Source organism: Carettochelys insculpta, chromosome 11 (genome assembly GCF_033958435.1).
Source record: "Carettochelys insculpta isolate YL-2023 chromosome 11, ASM3395843v1, whole genome shotgun sequence".
In the NCBI taxonomy this organism is placed as follows: domain Eukaryota; kingdom Metazoa; phylum Chordata; order Testudines; family Carettochelyidae; genus Carettochelys; species Carettochelys insculpta.
Genome location: NC_134147.1, coordinates 49,076,068 through 49,094,768, shown reverse-complemented (window position 1 = coordinate 49,094,768; position 18,701 = coordinate 49,076,068). Strand labels below are relative to the sequence as shown.

The 18,701-nt window shown below is 52.2% G+C and overlaps 1 protein-coding gene across 2 annotated transcripts; it reads left to right on the top strand.

The window, feature by feature from the left end:
- The first annotated feature begins 7 nt into the window (after positions 1–7).
- Positions 8–18,596, top strand: IMPDH2 (inosine monophosphate dehydrogenase 2). Of its 2 annotated transcripts, XM_075005625.1 has the most exons (15): positions 8–197; positions 883–931; positions 1,247–1,348; positions 1,955–2,029; positions 2,495–2,701; positions 8,211–8,298; positions 8,947–9,146; positions 11,068–11,158; positions 12,135–12,230; positions 13,722–13,793; positions 16,445–16,588; positions 17,378–17,522; positions 17,611–17,754; positions 17,879–17,962; positions 18,438–18,596. In XM_075005625.1, exons 1-15 carry the CDS (start codon positions 100–102, stop codon positions 18,457–18,459), a joined length of 1,617 nt encoding a protein of 538 aa, XP_074861726.1. In that variant the 5' UTR covers positions 8–99; the 3' UTR covers positions 18,460–18,596. The 2 variants fall into 2 exon arrangements, with proteins under 2 accessions (XP_074861726.1, XP_074861725.1); XM_075005624.1 differs by lacking the exon at positions 13,722–13,793 and having other exon boundaries at positions 10–197.
- The last annotated feature ends 105 nt before the right edge of the window (positions 18,597–18,701 follow it).

Sequence of the window (18,701 nt, the reverse complement as noted above, 5' to 3'; positions counted from 1 at the left end):
AGGGGGCGGGGCCTGGCCTGGCGCGGGTTTATCTGCGGGGCGCGCGGCCGGCGCGGCTCTTTCGGGGCACGCGGCGCAGCCGTTCGCGCGGGAGCTGCTATGGCCGATTACCTCATCAGCGGCGGCACCGGCTACGTGCCCGACGACGGGCTCACGGCGCAGCAGCTCCTCAACTGCGGGGACGGGCTCACCTACAAGTGCGGGCCGGGCCGGGCCGGGCCGGGGGCGGGTCTGGCGGGGCGGCGCAAGGGGGACGAAGACCCTGTCCCTGGTGACAGGGGAGCCGGGCCGGGGGCGGGGCGGGATGAAGACCCTGTCCCTGGTGACAGGGGAGCTGGGCCGGACATGGGGCGGGGGTCGGGCGGGGCGGTGCAAGGGGGATGAAGACCCTGTCCCTGGTGACAGGGGAGCTGGGCCAGACACAGGCCAGGGGGGTCTGGCGGGGTGGGACGGGACGAAGACCCTCTCCCTGGTGACAGGGGAGCGGGGCGGGTTGGAACCATTTGCGGGGGTCCTGGCACCGCACTCTGAGGTGCCCAGGTGGGTCGCGTCGCCTGCCTGTGGTTCGGGCTGCAGGGCCGTGGGTGGCCGCAGAAGGGCCCGCTGGGTGGCATCGCCCGTGCTCCCTGCGGAGAGCCCTTGTCCCACCGCTCCACGGCCCCTGCGGGTGTGCTTGCCTGGCCAAAGCGAGCGGCCGGCCTGGCTGGGGATAGCGGCGTTCCACAGGGTTGCTGGTTAGGAGCTGAGCGCTTCCGAGACTCGGTGCCTGGAGCCCAATGGCTGCCCCTGAGAGGGGGCTGGTTTCTAGCTGCCCGAGGTGTCTGGGGGCAGTTCCACCGAAATGGGGTTGATTCCATGTTCTCTTTCTGTCCCCTCTTCTAGTGACTTCCTTATTCTTCCTGGCTACATTGACTTCACAGCAGACCAAGTGGTGAGTCTGCAAGTGAAATTGGACTTATTTGGTGCTAATGACGACAAGCTGGCATCCCTGACCCCCATTCTTTGTGTGTTGTTGCTCAAGGGGTGGCTGCAGAGGACAAGAACTAGCTTTGTTTTTGCTGTCTCCTGGCTGCCTGGGGTGCTGGATTCTTGGAGAGGGTGCTGGGATATTATGGGAACTAATGAAAGCACTTTTTTATAAAGTACTGGTGTGTGGCATATGATGCAGAAATCCTGGGCTCACAGGCCCAGGTAGACTTGGTTTGGGATGAACTTGGATTTCACCACAACCAACCTTTTCTTTTAGGACCTGACTTCTGCTTTGACCAAACAGATAACCCTAAAGACGCCCTTGGTTTCCTCTCCTATGGACACAGTGACCGAGGCCAGCATGGCCATTGCAATGGCGGTGAGTGTCTGTGGAACAAAACATTAGAAGGTGGGAGACAGAAGCCTATCAACTGAAGAATAACTTTTTAATGCGGGTTCCTCCGAATGATGACATCATCTGTGTTAAGCTTTCTTTCCATTTAAAATGGATGGCTTGAGCTAGTCGGCTTCAGTGTTAAAGCAGCTGTCACTAATTGCTATTACCAGTTGCTGTTTTTCAAGATTCCCTTAAGCTGGTCTTGCTGGTAGCGGGTTGGATCTAATTTCTCTGCCTCATATCAGTGCTTTGTCAGTGTGCCAGGATAGCCTCTTCCTACTCTTAATTCTGTCAGTTTATTAAATCATCTTAAAATTGGAGCATGTTTCAGGCCTAACTACATTCCCTAGACTGGAATCTCCTTGGCAGCCACAGGGGTGGGAGGGAAATTGTATCTTTGGGTAAGAAAAGTCTGGCATGTATACTGCTTAGAACAGACCCTGCCCTCAGTGTACCTGAGCTCCACATTAGCTGTGTAGTTTGCTCCTGCAGTAGTAGACTGTCTGTCTGTACCTGGTTGTTGAAGTCGCCAAATAAAGGTGAGGGGTCCCTATTGTTGTCATAGCTTACTGCTGGCTCTGTTTGCAGCTCACAGGTGGGATTGGCTTCATCCATCATAACTGCACACCAGAATTCCAGGCCAATGAAGTACGGAAAGTTAAGGTAAAGTATGGCTGAAGTGGGAAACCAGGAGCTCTAGCAACTGGGCTATCCAAAGGGTCTGGCTCTCATTTGAGAAACCATAAAACAGGCTTTCGCAAAGGAGATGTGGCAGGCACTTGTTTTCCCTTGTATTCTAGTCTTTTTGAGCAGTGACCCATCAGCTCCACCTGAGCTAGGGACATGAAAGTCTTACTGAGTGTGGGATAACCACCTGCCTGTTCTGAAACATGTCAGAGCCCCACAGATAGGCAGACAGGCGCTTGGCTTGTCTCATGCAGCTTCCTTGCTGCTGCAGTCACTGGCCCCTGCCGCCTGTGTGCAGTGCACTCCAGGAATATGTCCTGCCAGCCTGGGGAGAGTGACAGACCTCACAGCTCTTGTGCTGTGAGGAATGCTAAATGCCTGACAGGTTACAGCCCCATCTTCCCATGTCATTTACTGTGCTCTGACTGTGCTTTGTTTCAGAAATATGAACAGGGTTTTATCACTGACCCAGTGGTGCTGAGCCCCAAGGACAGAGTGAGAGACGTGTTTGAAGCAAAAGCCCGTCATGGATTTTGTGGCATTCCCATCACGGACAATGGAAAGATGGGCAGTAAGCTGGTGGGGATCATCTCCTCCCGAGACATTGACTTCCTGAAAGAGGAGGAGCACAACTTGCCCCTCAGTGAGGTTCGTGGCCCTGTGCTCCTGCTGGGAGAGGGAGGGTCATGTGAGGCAGCGCTACAGGAGGTGATGGAGATAAAGGGTCACTGTGCATGAGTCTCTGCACTAGCCTGACAGGGGTGGAGGCCTGGCTCTGTTTTATTCCAGGCTTAAAGTAGGCTTTGTTGCATAGCTGAACTGCTCACTGGTTCTGCAGCCTCATTCTCATGCTGCTCTCCTGCCTGTTGGTCAGGTGGCCAATGACTGCTGGCTTGGGGTTACCAGTTGTTACAGTTTGGCCATGATCCTTTTTGCTTCCTATAGCAGACATTGAGCGCTGTACTCGAGGCAGGGGGCAAGAGGCAGTGGTTTTTCCATTTTGCTATGTGGACAGGGCTGGACCCATTTCCTTTCCCTCCTGATACCCCACCACCAGGCCTGGGTACATAAGAACATAAGAACATAAGAATGGCCATACTGGGTCAGACCAAAGGTCCATCAAGCCCAGCATCCCATCTGCCGACGGTGGCCAATGCCAGGCGCCCCAGAGAAGGAGAACAGAAGACAAGTGATTTATCTCCTGCCATCCATCTCCTGCCCTTGTTATGAAGGCTAGGGCACCATACTTTATCCCTGGCTAATAGCCATTTATGGACCTGACCTGCAAAAATTTATCAAGCTCTTTTTTAAACCCTAATAGAGTCCTGGCCTTCACAGCCGCCTCGGGCAAGGAGTTCCACAGGTTGACTGTGCGCTGTGTGAAGAAAAATTTCCTTTTATTAGTTTTGAACCCACTACCCATCAATTTCATTTGGTGTCCCCTAGTTCTTGTATTATGGGAAAAGGTAAATAATTTTTCTATATTCACTTTCTCCACACCATTCATGATTTTATATACCTCTATCATATCGCCCCTCAATCGCCTCTTTTCCAAACTGAAAAGTCCCAGTCTCTCTAGCCTCTCCCCATATGGGACCCTTTCCAAGCCCCTAATCATCTTAGTCGCCCTTTTCTGAACCTTTTCTAATGCCAATATATCTTTTTTGAGGTGAGGAGACCACATCTGCACGCAGTACTCGAGATGTGGGCGTACCATAGTTTTATATAGGGGAAGTATGATATCTTTTGTCTTATTATCGATCCCTTTTTTAATAATTCCTAACATCCTATTTGCCTTACTAACTGCCGCTGCACACTGCGTGGATGTCTTCAGAGAACTATCCACTATAACTCCAAGATCCCTTTCCTGATCTGTCGTAGCTAAATTTGACCCCATCATGTAGTACGTGTAATTTGGGTTATTTTTTCCAACATGCATTACCTTACACTTACCCACATTAAATTTCATTTGCCATTTTGCTGCCCAATCACTCAGTTTGCTGAGATCTTTTTGTAGTTCTTCACAATCCCTTTTGGTTTTGACTGTCCTGAACAACTTGGTGTCATCTGCAAACTTTGCCACCTCACTGCTTACCTCATTTTCCAGATCATTGATGAACAAGTTGAACAGGATCGGTCCCAGGACTGAGCCCTGGGGAACACCACTAGTTACCCCCCTCCATTGTGAAAATTTACCATTTATTCCCACCCTTTGTTTTCTGTCTTTTAACCAATTCCCGATCCATGAAAGGACCTTTCCTCCTATCCCATGACCACCTAATTTACATAAAAGCCTTTGGTGTGGGACCGTGTCAAAGGCTTTCTGGAAATCTAGGTATATTATGTCCACTGGGTGCCCCTTGTCCGCATGTTTATTAACCCCTTCAAAGAATTCTAATAGATTAGACAGACACGACTTCCCTCTGCAGAAACCATGCTGACTTTTGCCCAACAATTCGTGCTCTTCTATGTGCCTTGCAATTTTACTCTTTACTAGTGTTTCTACTAATTTGCCTGGTACTGATGTTAAACTTATCGGTCTATAATTGCCAGGATCTCCTCTAGAGCCTTTTTTAAATATTGGTGTTATATTGGCCGTCTTCCAGTCATTTGGTACCAAAGTGGATTTAAAGGATAGGTTACAAACCACTGTTAATAACTCCGCAATTTCACATTTGAGTTCTTTCAGAACCCTTGGGTGAATGCCATCTGGTCCTGGGGACTTGTTACTATTCAGCTTATCAATTAATTCCAAAACCTCCTCTAATGTCACTTCAATCTGAGTGAGTTCCTCAGATTTGTCGCCTAAAAAGGCTGGCTCAGATTTAGGAACCTCTGTAACATCTTCAGCCGTGAAGACTGAAGCAAAGAAATCATTTAATCGCTCCGCAATGGCACTGTCTTCCTTGATCGCTCCTTTTATATCTTTATCATCCAAGGGCCCCACTGCTTTTTTAGCAGGCTTCCTGCTTCTAATGTATTTAAAAAACATTTTACTATTGTTTTTTGAATTTTTGGCTAGCTGTTCCTCAAACTCTTTTTTGGCTTTTCTTACTACATTATGACAGTTAATTTGGGAGTGTTTATGTTCCTTTCTATTTTCCTCACTAGGATTTGACTTCCACTTTTTAAAAGCTGCCCTTTTCTCTCTCACTGCCTTTTTAACATGGCTGTTTAGCCATGGTGGTTCTTTGTTAGGTCTCTTACTGTGTTTTTTTATTTGGGGTATACATTTAAGTTGGGCCTCTAGTATGGTGTCTTTAAACAGTTTCCATGCAGCTTCCAGGGATTTTAGTTTAATTACTCTACCTTTTAGTTTCTGTTTAACTAGCTTCCTCATTTTAGTGTAATTCCCCTTTTTGAAATTAAATGCCAGAGTGTTTGACCGCTGCGGTGTTCTTCCCAACACAGGAATATTAAAAGTTATTATATTGTGGTCACTATTTCCAAGCGGTCCAGTAACAGTTACCTCTTGGACCAGATCCTGCGTTCCAGTCAAGACTAGATCGAGAATCGACTCTCCCCTTGTGGGTTCCTGTACTAGCTGCTCCAAGAAGCAGTCATTTAAGGCATCAAGAAATTTAATCTCTGAATCCCGTCCTGAGGTGACATGCACCCAATCAATATGGGGATAATTGAAATCTCCTATTATTACTGTGTTTTTTATTTTGATAGCCTCTCTAATCTCCCTCATCATTTCAGCATCACTATCACTGTCCTGGTTAGGTGGTCGGTAATATATTCCTAATGCCATATTCATATTAGAGGAATGAATTGTTATCCATAATGATTCTATGGAACATTTTGATTCCTTTAGGATTTTTACTTCATTTGATTCTATATTATCCTTCACATATAGTACCACTCCGCCACCCGCACGACCTGTTCTGTCTTTCCGATATAATTTATATCCCGGTATGATAGTGTCCCACTGATTGTCCTCATTCCACCATGTTTCTGAGATGCCTATTATGTCAACTTCCTCCTTTGATATGAGGTACTCCAGTTCACCCATCTTATTAGACAGACTCCTAGCATTAGTGTAAAAGCATGTTAGAAAACTACCACTATTTATATGTCCGCCTTTCACAGACGTGGTGGATTTTTTTATGCACGATTGTTTCACATCTGATCTTGCCCATATATTATTTCCCACGTTCCCTATCTGACTAACTTCTAGGGAATCCCTGTCTATGGAGCCTCGTGTAAGAGAAGTCTCCGTCCGATCCAGGTGCTCCCCCGCACCAATCGGCTTTCCCCCACCTCTTAGTTTAAAAACTGCTCTATGTCCTTTTTAATGTTTAATGCCAGCAGTCTGGATCCACCTTGATTTAGGTGGAGCCCATCCTTCCTGTATAGGCTCCCCCTACCCCAAAAGTGTCCCCAGTTCCTAATAAATCTAAACCCCTCTTCCCTACACCATCGTCTCATCCACGCATTGAGACTCTGAAGTTCTGCCTGTCTATCTGGCCCTGCGCGTGGAACTGGAAGCATTTCAGAGAATGCCACCAAAGATGTTCTGGATTTCTGGATTTCAGTAAGAGTGGGCTGGGCAGCTGTGGGGAGCCACAGACTTTTAGGAAGATTCCATTGCCTGGGCAGACTTTAGCCATTGGTTATAGGCGTCATTTCTCTTCTGTAGTGACCTGGCCATTGGAAGAGTGGTGTACAGGCCAGAGCCTCCATGCTCCCACTTACTGCCTAGTGCCGTCAGGCGCCCGGTGTAGTCCCTTTGGCTGGAACGTGGGGTGTGTAGAGGAGCTCTTGCCCGGTAGTCCTACTTAGCCTTTGTTCCGTCTTGAGCTTTCCTTTTCCCAGGAAACTTTTCTCTTCCCATCAGCCTGTGTTCTGCTGCAGAAGCCTTCCTGTGTGAATGCTGGTGTTCCTGGGGCCATGCAATGGCTGCAAGAGCTCTATGTTCACAGATCTCTGCTGGCCTCAGATGTCGGCATAGGGTAGTTTTTAGCAATTATTAGCCAGCCCTGCCTTCCTGACGAGGTCAGCATGAGCTAAAGATAGACTCAGCTTGGCATTGCACTCGTGTCCCAGGGCCATTTTCAGGCTCCTGTTACTTGCCAAATTAACACTGCCAGCTCGTTTCAAGACTGCATCAAGAGGCTTCCCCCCAGTGCTCCAGCAAGACCAGTATTCTGTCATTCACTTCCCACCATGTCTACGTACGTTGCTTAGCATCTGCGCTGCAGAACTGGGAACCCTTTTCCTGTTCTTGTTTGAACTTCCATTCCTGTCTGGGCGATACTAAGCAGGAGTTTATTTCCCGAGTGTTTTGGCTGTGTGCAGCCCTCGTCCCATGCATGACCCCGCTGTAATGCCCTGCTCGTTACTGTCATAGGCAGTCCACAGAACTGAGGCTGAGTATCACTGTCCTCCTGTCTCTGGAATTTCCTTCTCAGTAGTAAGGGACCAAACAAACCAGCCCCTGCGCCCTACACTGGAGCTGTTTCTCCCCTGAACTTGGTGAGATGAGAGTTGGCAGTCTTGCATATGTATCTTATGAGGCCTGTGTAGACGCGTGCTGGTGCTGGCTTATCCAAGTGGACACAGGCTTTATGTTAATTTAGATGAGAACTCTCTCCCGCCCCTCCCCTTACCCTGTGGCATTGGGCACTACTGGAGCCCCTAAAGCCATCATGCCTGGGAGTGCAGGCTGAAAACATGCCCAGTGGCTGGGGGAGTTGGTCAGGAAGAGGGTGCATTTACATCAGGCAAACGAGTGCTGACATTGGGTCCCTAACCTGTTCAGAGTGCTTTGGTCTGCATTGTGTAGCTGGGGGCTTAAGGGAGTCTGCCACTAACATCCCAGTTAGAGGTGATGAGGTTTGTCCATCTGTTGAGAGCTTGCTGGGCCCACCTGCAGTATGGAGATGACACTGCCCAGTGTCCATGTGGGTTGGCATGGTCTGTACATGTCTGGCTGCTCTGCAGGAGGAGGACGCACTTCCATGGGTCGTTCTGCTCTGTTGTGGGCTCCCTTGTCCATTCCCTGTATAGAGCTGAGTTGGGATCCTCTGGCTCCTAGCAAGTGGCCACTGATGCATCTTTGCTGGGTAGCTGGTTGGGTTTCCTGTTCTGGGTGAAGTGGGAAGGCCCTCTTACTCATGTGTGACCATCACTCTTTGCCCCTCTTGTCTATCAGATTATGACAAAGCGGGAAGACCTTGTGGTAGCCCCTGCAGGGGTAACATTAAAGGAAGCAAACGAAATTCTGCAGAGAAGCAAAAAAGGTAACATGGGAATAGCTGTGTTGGGTGGGTGCGTGGTGTACGGCACAGAGCAGGGTAAGGAAAAGGTGCGAGAGTGTGAGCCCATGCACACGCAGGCATGTGATACTCTTCTGCTCTCTCCACATACTCCACTTCTTTCTCAACAAAAGTGTTTTCTGTACAAGAAAGGACTGCTGCCAGGTGTCCTTTCAGGTCTCCCGGGGAAAAGGGGTGGCAAGCACGGGCATGGCTGGAACCCCAGATGAGCATGAAACCTGACAAAAGATTAAACCCTTCAGCGGTTTCCTGGCAGTCTGTGCTGAAAAGCTGTAAGTGCACTCGGCCGCAGGCTTTTAGCTTTGTAGCCAGTTCCTAGTGTCTGGTTTCAGGGGGTCTGGAGCGGCTCAAGTACCAGGCCCTTTTTGAACGAAAGGCTGTGCAGCATGACCAGGCCTGTATTACGGAGTCCTTCCCCAGTCGTCCTGACTTCAGTCTGTCAGCTGCCCTGGGAACTGGGGAGTCTGTGGGGTTTCAGAAGCAAGTCCTGCTCCGGCTGCCGTGTGAACAGGGATCCTTCCACTGGGAGCTCCTGCCCTGAGGGCCCATCCGAGGGTTGCCTGTTGCGTGGGGGACTCTGCAATGACAATGTGTGTGTTTGTTTGTTTCAAGGCAAGCTGCCCATTGTTAATGAGAAGGATGAGCTGGTGGCTATAATTGCCCGCACAGATCTGAAGAAGAACAGGGATTACCCACTGGCATCCAAAGATGCTAAGAAGCAGCTGCTCTGTGGGGCTGCTATTGGGACCCACGAAGATGACAAATACCGTCTGGATCTTCTAGTGCAGGCTGGGGTGGATGTCATTGTGCTGGTGAGCTCCAGGGCCTGACTTTTGATTTAGCTGAATGTATTCAACACACCCTGAGAAGTACTGATTAGCATCCCTCTTCTTGGCACAGCTTCGTCAGGGACTGTGTGACTGGTCTCCTGGTATGTCTAGCTCAGACCTGCAGGACTGGGGCAGGGGTCAACTCTAGTCTGCATGGTGGGGCGGATGTTGCTACCTGATAGAGATACTGGTCTGCCAGCGGCTTGTGCAGCTTGCTGTGTTGAGTGTCAGGCCAGCAGGCTGTCATTACAAAGGTACTCCGCTTTCTTGGTGTCTGCAACTGCCCATAAGACTAATGTACAGGCATATGTGGGACTCCTTTTGTGAAATGGCTCAGTGCTGTGCCCGTTAATTACCTAATACTTAAATCACATCTAGGGGACAACAGTGAACTCAAGTCTGTTGCGTCAGCCCCACTTTGCTGATCCTTTGGGCACAGCAGTTGTATGTACCTTGCTGTGGATAGGTCAGCACGGGAGCCCACTATAAGCATGTCTTCACGAGTCGCAACTGAGAATACCAAATTCCGGACAAAGCGCTGAGAAACAGGGCAGACAGTTCCCAAAGCCGGAGGTTATTCTCCCAGCAACAAAAGCAAACTTCAGTTTCACCACACCATCTAACCGGTTTCATGGGCACTCCGGTGCTTGTATCCCCACCAAAAGCACTGACATTAATGATGAGCAGTTATTCAAAACCAATGTAATCAAATAAAAGGTTCTTCTAATCCCACAGGATCAGCCACACATCCATGTCAAACATATTATTCAGCTCTTACCCCCAAGATCACCTGTTGCCAATCCTTCAGCATCTAAACCTAAAGGTTTATTTATAAATGAAAAGGTGAGAGTTGCATTTGGTTAAAAGGAGTCAGATACAGCGAATGCAAAGTTCTTGTGTCAAGCTTGTAGCAGCAATACAATAGACTGCTGGCTTGATAAGTCTCTGGTTCCCTCCAAATCACTGGCAGAACCTCAGTTCCTTTGTTAGAATGCACCTGTTAACATGAGTTCAGAGGCTGGGGTGGGAAAAGGGCAAAATCCAGATGCTCCCAGACTTTCTGCCCTGTGGAGGGAAACCCAGTGTTTCCAACAAAATGCTCTGTGCTGTGGGAGGCAAATCATAGGTAAAGAGGGAGTTTGGAGTCATGTGGGTAAGTGACATGTCCATGCCTGATTTTGCTTAGTCAGAGTAGTGGCCATTATCTATATTTCACATGGAAACTCTACAGGAAAGTCCATTCAGTTTAGATGGGCATCTCCCCATGTCCACTGATTTACATGTCCCTTCATGAGCCACTTAGTTTGAATAGTCCCTCCAAAATGTGCTGGCTAACAACCTTGTGGTCATTACCCCAAGAGCAAATATTTGAAATAGCAGTGTAGAGCCAATACTTCAACTACAAAAATGATTTGTGCATAGAAATAGCAGCATAATCCTCTTCAGCAAATCATGACTTTTCCAGAGACACCTTGACCAGCTGTGTATGACAGTTGTTGCAAATGTTTTTTAACAGTGGTGACTGCAGTGGTCATGTGTTAATCGGCTAGCATCTCACCTGTCTAGAAAGGAAGTGGAGGTTTTCCTATAGCGTGGCTGTACCTCTGTGTTCTAGCAGAGAACACTGCTAGTTAGTTGGGTTAGTCAGAAGTATCTTCTACCTCCCATTCTAACCAAGGAGTCTAGCTTAGCTTGGAGCCTCTGTGCATGGGGGCTGCTCCTGCTGGGGCCCTGGGCAAAAGGTGACTGATTTCAGAGTGTATCCTCACTGCCTAGGTAACTTGAGTTCTAACTCCCTTTACCTTGATTGCAATGTGCTGAAGTTGCTCAGTGGCTCCACAAGGGCTGGATTTAAAATCCTCTCTAGCTACTTCGGTTGATGTTGTGTTTTGGTCTCTTCTAGGATTCCTCTCAGGGCAATTCCATTTTCCAGATCAACATGATCAAGTACATCAAGGAGAAATACCACAGTCTACAGGTCATTGGAGGCAATGGTAATCTGCTGCCCGCTATTGTGGGGTCTAGATTTTGACTGCTTATTCATTGGTAGTGAAGACATGTTAACATAATTTCAATGAGCATCACTGTCAGCTTTCCAGTGGGAGTGTGACCTGTGTATTGATGTAGTGACTATGGTGCAGCCCCAGCGCATAGTGTGCGGCAGATGGCTCACTGAGGGGAAATGCAGTGTGCACGGGCCCCGACGGCTAATTCTTGTTCCCAGCATTGACCCGCTTCTCTGCTTGGTCAGGCCCATGAATCCCTTCTAGTACTTCAGGTGTGTGGCTCCTGGAGGACGCCCATAAGGTGCAGAAAACGAGCAGGGCTATCTTTTCCTCACATTTGTGTCTGTTACCAACTGTCTGTAACGCACCATACTGCCACTCCTTCTGTCCCCTGCATGGCCCTACACCCCATCTCATGCTTCCTTCACCACTGTCCACTGCATTCGAATGACCTCCCTCATCTAGGTGCAGCCCTGAATTCCCATGCTTTAGAGGGTGGGGTGGGGAACGCAGTTTTAACATTGAGAACTGTTGTGGATTCAGCAGCCAGAATCATCCCAGTGAAAGGAGCTGTGGAGAAGTGGGGCAGTGGAAAGGCAGCCAGACTAGCAGTCTGACATGACCTGGTTGGGAAGGACCTTTCCCCTCTCCCCACCCTGGCATCGGCTGCTCCCTCCCATCCCCATATGGCAGCTGTGTAAGTGTGAAGCTGCTTGGGGCCCTGCACACCACGCTGGCAGGGTCTGTTCCTGGAGCAGTCTCATACCATATCAGTGTGCCTATGAGTGGTGTGCTCACAGGAGCAGTGGTTGTCCCAAAGCCAGCCCTCTGCTGCTGTGATTAACAGGGCTTTGTGCAGGGGAGTGAGAGCAAGTACACAGGTGACTGGCCGGCTTCCCAAGGGAGTGCTCGGTCCCTAGAGCACCTAGGGCTGCAAAGCTCAAAGCCTTTCTCTTTGTTCCAGTGGTGACGGCTGCCCAGGCGAAGAACCTGATTGACGCAGGGGTTGATGCTCTAAGGGTCGGCATGGGCAGTGGCTCCATCTGCATCACACAGGAAGGTGAGGGAAATGTTCACTACTGTCTTGGTAGCAAGGAAGGCAAATGGTGCCTCATCCGCCGGCTCACACTGCAGCTTGCAGTGAGTCTGGAGCCGGTCCTCGAGTCCAGGGGCTGTTCCTGTGTTGGTCCGTTGGAGGGAATGGAGACTGCCACTGGGATGGGCCTCTACACCTGCATAGGCGTGTTTCCTTCCTGCCAGGGCTTTTTCATCGGCACCTCCTCCTTGGCTGGGTAGGCAGGATTAAACCCTGGGGGTTCACATCAGCAGAAAAGGCACCTCCCAGGGTGCAGTAAGTTTGGGGTAGAGCAGGGGTGAGGAATGGCTCCTGGTCCAGCTCTACTATGGTGTGGAACTCCATGGCTAGGCATGGGAGCAGAGAAGTGCCCCACCTGACTGCAGCCTGTGGGAGCAGAGACAGGAGAGGGCGTTGGGCTTGCATGGGAGCAGTGGGGGTAGGACGGCAGCAGGGAGGGGACAAAATGGCCAGGCCCTGTGGCAGCTGGCGGTAGGGGCCTGGTGTTCAATGGAAGTGCTGGTGCTTTGGGCGGGGGCCAGCTGAAGAGGAGGGGCTGCAGGCAGCTCCTTGCCTAGCTACCAAGCTCAGCACGGTGGGCCTGCCCTGGCGTGGAGCTCGGCTCTGAAGCTGCCACTGGACATCTGAGTTCAAAGGACTTCAAGCGAAACAAGCAGCAGGAGGGGTGTGGCTGGTAGAGGGGCCATCGCTGCCGCAGTCTGGCTACAGAGCCCATCATGGTTGTAATGGGCCCACAGGAAGCGGCTGACTGGTCAAACTGCCCTCTGCCATGCGCTTGCAGGTCTGCTGCAGATCCTGGGTGCTGCTGGGTCTGGGTTCTTGCTCTGCCTGCCAAGGGAACCCCTGCTCTTGGGAGTCTGTCCCCGATGGAGAAACTGTTGTGAGAATGGTCTGTTCAAGCACTGCCCTCTCACCCCACCCAAACCCCTGCAGTAGCAGCAGCGATTCTTGGGCTGGGCCAGATTCAGGCTCTGCTGCGAGCACACTCATTGCTTTCCTGCTTCTCTTTATTCGCACCTTAGCGCTCATCCACGGACCCCTGGGGAAACGGATGGCCAGTTCCAAGGCTGCAGTGTCTCCTGGGAGCTCTGTGCCTCTCCTGGCTGCAGTGGGCTTGAGGGGCGGCAGAGGCAGGCCTAGTGGGCTTCTCCGTGCCTGGGGTTTCATGGCCAGAGCTCTGTCCAGCCTATGCTCCCCAAGCCTGTTAACTCAGTGCCAGGGAGGCAGCATCCGCTGGATGACTTCCTGACAGGTGGTTGGCCTAGGGAGAGCACACTGAGTGCCAGGAGGTGCACCCCAGCTGTGGCCTCCTCGTGGGCTGGCCTAAGGAGGATCCTGAGGGGTGAGCTCCAGCTGGGCAGTTATCCCAGGCTCCGCCCAGTAGTGCCTCCGCTGGGGATGCCCCTCATCCTGCTGCTGTTTGTTTCTAAATAGTGTTTGTTCTGTTCTGTTTAGCTGCTCCACAGATCCCTCCAGAACTAAAGTCCCACAGCCCCAAGTGCCCCTCTTCTGTCATGGGCACCTATAGTAAGTCACTTGCCCTGTTCTAAACCTAACTCTGTCTTGCAGCAGGACCTTGATTGGCTGCACATGGCCCCTCTGCTTGTTTGAGAAGAATGGACTTGTAGATGCACTTGGGGTTTTGTGGCTTTGGATACTGGTCGTTGACCCAAATGCTGCTGCCAAGTTTGGGATTTCTAAAGCAGGGTTCTGAATTGTCCTAATCAAGGTAGCTGCAGGCGCCAGCATTTGTCACGCTGCCCTGATTGCTCTTCCTCAGTGGCCCCGCTCAGCCTCCAGCTGCAAGGCACAGCAGGTGCTTGAATGCTGGAGTTGGTGCCTAGGCAGAGCTGGTGAGAGGTTACCTGTTAACATCCCTTCACGCAAGGTGAAGCTGAGCTAACAGGGCCTTTCACTTGTGGTTAACCTGGCAGGTGTGTCCTAGAAGTTCTCCTTGGTATGTGTGGGGAAGGGCTTGCCACCCCCTTCATCTCATCTCCCAAGTGCTGCTTTTCGTGATGTTACAGGATCCCATAAGAGGCAGATTGATCGTGGCATTTGCCTGTTTTGCTATCTGAACCCATCCAAAGGGGAAGAGGCTTCTGCTTTGGACCCTAGAATGTACCACTAGCATGACAGGCCTTTCCTAGGGTTGCCCCTCACCAGGGGAGTTTGTACATGTTGAACCCTGCTTTGGAAGTCTGTGCTTCTTGTCTTGGGGCAGGGAGCTGGGACAGCCAAATTCAGTCACATAAGAGTCCCCCATGTGAGGAGGGGGATTCTGAAGGGCTGGTCTCTGTAGCTGTCAAAGTAGTCACTTGGTCTGCTGTGGGCAGAGAACAGTGGCCCTGTGGGCTGCAAGAGGCTGGGGTTCTTTGAGATCAGGGGCTGTTACACCGAGCAGAGGCTGCCCATACAGCAGTCTGACCTCAGCACGGCAGAACCAAGCAAGACCATCTCTGACACTAACCCCATTCAGGTTGCTGCTAATGACGCTGCTTCATAGCTGGCGAGGGGCCTGTTAATATTGAATGGCACCATCACTTCCTGGAGTTCTCCCATGCTTGAGTGGCTGGTACAAAGCACTAGATGTAGTTTCCCCACCTATGGGTGGAACCCAAACAGGCATTGTGATTACATTTCAAATGCTCTCAGGTGGGCAGGGCAGCTCCACAGGTAGCCATTAAGAAGCCGTTCACGCTTCTGAAGTGGTTCTCAACTTCTTAATTGGATTAACAGCCATCAGGCAAAACAAAGCAGCAGAAATGTAGTACTTCAACGACTAACAGAATGATCTATTCAGTGATGAGCTTGCATGGGACAGACCCACTTCATCAGGCAGTTGAGCCAATCAATTACAGTGAGAACCATTTCAGCTGCAGGGCAGAGCAATGCATACCTGAGGAGCAGGGCCCAGCTCAGGTAAGGAGGGCCTGAGTCCCAGGTTGGGAGGGAGGGCTGATCAGCTTCCTTGCATCCAGCTTCTGCAGGAGATGGGGGTTCCACAGCTGGTGCTCTATGTGCCAGCTGGTTTCTAGCTGTGAGGGTCCCTGTGACTCCCCTAGCTCCTGAGTGAGACACCTTTAGCCCCCTTCAGCCTGTGAGTGTGACTCTCCTAGCCTCAGTCTTGCCTCAGTCGCAAAATTAGCTCCTTATGGCTCTGTTCCCCTGACCCTGTTTTTGAATTGCTGTGGGTCACCAAGTCTTCCTGAATTGTTAAAATGGGTCCCAGTCTGGAGAAGGTTGGGAACCACTGGTGCAAAGATGCTAGCGTCTGGCAAGGTGCCTCTGCTTGCCTGGTGCTGTTTCCTCCCTGGTGGGCCCAGCAGCAGACATGAGCTTGGCACCCAGAGCGACTAATCCTGCATGTTGGTTTCCTTGTCTGGTCCCTGTGATTGGAGGAAAGGTGTCCTGGCAGTGTATGGCTGGGGGAATCCGAGGTTGCTGCATGCACTTGGCTGGTGAGGTGTCCCCAGGTACTCTCCAGGGGTTTCTTTGTACAAGCTGTGTTTGCTACCGCTGAAGGCCCTGCAGCGAGGTGAACATCTGTTCCCAGCACATCAATCTCTGGTGCCTGGGTCCTTTTCTGTTGCTTGTAAAGGGAAACCCTCTCCTTGGTCAGCTGCCCCTTCCCACCAGCAGGTTAGGGCCAGGCCCTCCTGGGGGTGTGTGGCAGTGCAGGAGCTTGGGTTTCTTGGCTCTGGTCCTGCTTCCATCTGTCTCCCTAACCTCTGGCTGGACACAAGGGGGGTGAACCAGTGCCTTTAAGGACTAGCCAGCTGTGGTCTGTGATGGCACCACGTCTCTGGGCTCATCCTGTAAGCAGTGCCAAAGCTCCATGGCCTTGGGCTGCAGTTACTGCACAGCCCCTCAGATCGCAAGTGGTATAGTGGCCCCTTAGAGACTAACGCTTCCTAGGCCCTGAGTTTGTGGGCAATCCCCCAGCGGCGCACAGGAACTAACACATGAGGTGCCCCAGGAGCGCTTGTTCTGTGGGAAGCTGCAGATGAACGGGGCTCCCCTCTGAGCCATGTCACAGCACCACTCACCTGCCTTCTGGGACTTGGGTCGTGTGTGGCTGATGGCGGGAACAGCAGACTGGGCCTGAAAGCTGAAGGGCCTATAGCCCAGGGAGACTGCCCGGTGCTTGACCATTCACTCTCTCTTCTGGGCTCTAGTCCTGGCCTGCGGCAGGCCCCAGGCCACGGCCGTCTACAAAGTGTCTGAGTACGCCAGGAGGTTTGGGGTGCCGGTGATCGCAGATGGAGGCATCCAGACAGTGGGGCACATTGCCAAGGCCCTGGCTCTCGGCGCTTCCACAGGTGAGAGGGGCTTTTGCCCTTGGAACGGCAGCCCAAGGAGCAACCTGTTCAACTGCAGACTCGGCCAGCAAGCCCCTGGGGCTTGTCACAGCAGTGCCAGGCCAGGAGTGGGAGACACTAGTGTCTGCTGGCTGGGCTGGGCATTGAGCACAGACAGTGATGGCTCTCGTGCCCTGGCAGGGCGGACTGCCAGGCGTCATCCACTGGTGCTAGCGGGTAAGAGCCTGTTTAGTAACCAGTTAAATGCTGGGTTTAACAGATCAAAGGGGCCAGGGGCTGCTCAGGCCTGCCTGTGGCACTGCTGCAGGTGGGGGTGCTCCAATGCAGATGGAGCAGCCCAGGTGCACTGGCCTGGCTGGAGGGGCCTCCTCCCCTTGCCCAGCGCAGAAGGAGGCTGCTCCAGCACTTGTGGGCTAACCATAACCAGTAAGCCTCAGCAGGTCGGGGAACCCTTACAGGAGAAGCAAAAAACTCCCCCTGGCTGGTGTGGTCCCCAAGTGACAACCACCAGTCCTCATGCACCCCAGCCTGAGCTGAGGTATTGGGGGGGAGGGGGAGGGTTGAGGGTCTAGGCACGACCCAGCTGCAAGTGGAGGGGGCTGAGGGGGAGGGAAAGCAGCAGGGTGGGAGGTCTGGCTGACAGGGTGGAGCATGGCTTAAAGCCCCACCCAGCAATACCCACTAGTGGCCTCTGCTGGAGCACTTCTCTGCCCAGGGCCACCATGTGTGTGCCCTGAGCAGTGCCCTGTGCCCAGGCAGGCTCACAGCTGTTGCTCGTCTTGTGATTAGTGATGATGGGCTCGCTCCTGGCGGCCACCACGGAAGCCCCTGGCGAGTACTTCTTCTCCGATGGGATCAGGCTGAAGAAATACCGGGGGATGGGCTCCCTGGATGCCATGGACAAGAACTTGGGCAGCCAGAGTCGATACTTCAGGTAGGCAGGAGCTGGATGGGGGGCTGCAGGGCATTAGCCTTCTGGGTTCTGGGCCCTTCACCCACCATTTGTTTTCACCCCTCCATAGTGAAACAGATAAAATTAAAGTGGCCCAGGGGGTCTCTGGGGCCGTGCAGGACAAAGGGTCCATCCACAAGTTCATCCCATACCTGATCGCTGGGATCCAGCACTCCTGTCAGGATATTGGTGCCAAGAGCCTCACCCAGGTCAGGTAAGACAGCCCATGGAGCGCACTGCTCCCTGCCCCAGCTGAGCGGTAGCCCTGATGGGGATGCTGTGTGCGGCTGTGCATACCCCTGCAGGAGCAGTGAGCCGCGCTGTGCTTTCCCTCACAGAGCCATGATGTACTCTGGAGAGCTGAAGTTTGAAAAGAGGACGACCTCTGCGCAAGTGGAGGGGGGTGTACATGGCCTCCATTCGTAAGTGCCTTTGCTAGTGCCTGCCTGTAAATGCATGCAGTGGGACCAGCTGCACCCCGGTAGTTGCACTGGAGTCCTGCTGTTCCCCAATAGCACAGGCACCAAGCAGCTCTGCAGACCAGGGGCTGCCCCAGCCCGTTCCCTCTGGAGTCTGGCCCTGCAAACAGGCACTTGTTAGGGGACATCACCTCCTGTGCTGTCTTCATTCTGCTGGGGCGGGGTGGCACCTGCTCAGGGTGCAGGCTGCCTGAGGGAGAACACAACCAGCCCCCTGCCCATAGCGGCACCAGGCTGGGGGTGAAGTGCACCTCCCCATCAGCTCGGCAGTGAGACCAGATGATAGGTGGCAACCCTGAGCCCTCCCTGGGGTGGGGCGTGCTGGACAGCTGCACAGCTTGGAGGGGTGTTGGGTCCCAGGGGAGGAGGGAGGGAGTGGTGCAGCAGTGTCCCTGGGCTAATATTCCTGTCTGTTTAGATATGAGAAGCGCCTCTTCTGACAGAAGGTCTGTGCCTGTCCATGGCCCTGGCTGCTCCCATTACAGAAGTGCCATTGGCCTGCCAGCCCATGCTGCTCCCAGGCTGCTGGCCCTGCGTGTGTCAGTGTGTCTTACAATAAAAGAAAACGTGGCCTCTTTCTTGCTGTGCCCTGCCAGCCTGTGGGGGCGGGGGGGGAGGTCTCTTCTCCCCAGCCTGCAGACGCTGCTCCGGGGAGGAGGAGAGAGCTCTTGCTCTCAGGGCT

What these genes read in the sequence shown, in the direction of transcription:
- IMPDH2 (XM_075005625.1), top strand. Translation starts at nt 100, where the DNA reads ATGGCCGATTACCTCATCAGCGGCGGCACCGGCTACGTGCCCGACGAC. An exon ending in ACAACTTGCCCCTCAGTGAG is followed by an intron (nt 2,702 to 8,210) that starts GTTCGTGGCCCT and finishes CTTGTCTATCAG; the next exon opens with ATTATGACAAAGCGGGAAGA. An exon ending in GGGTGGATGTCATTGTGCTG is followed by an intron (nt 9,147 to 11,067) that starts GTGAGCTCCAGG and finishes GGTCTCTTCTAG; the next exon opens with GATTCCTCTCAGGGCAATTC.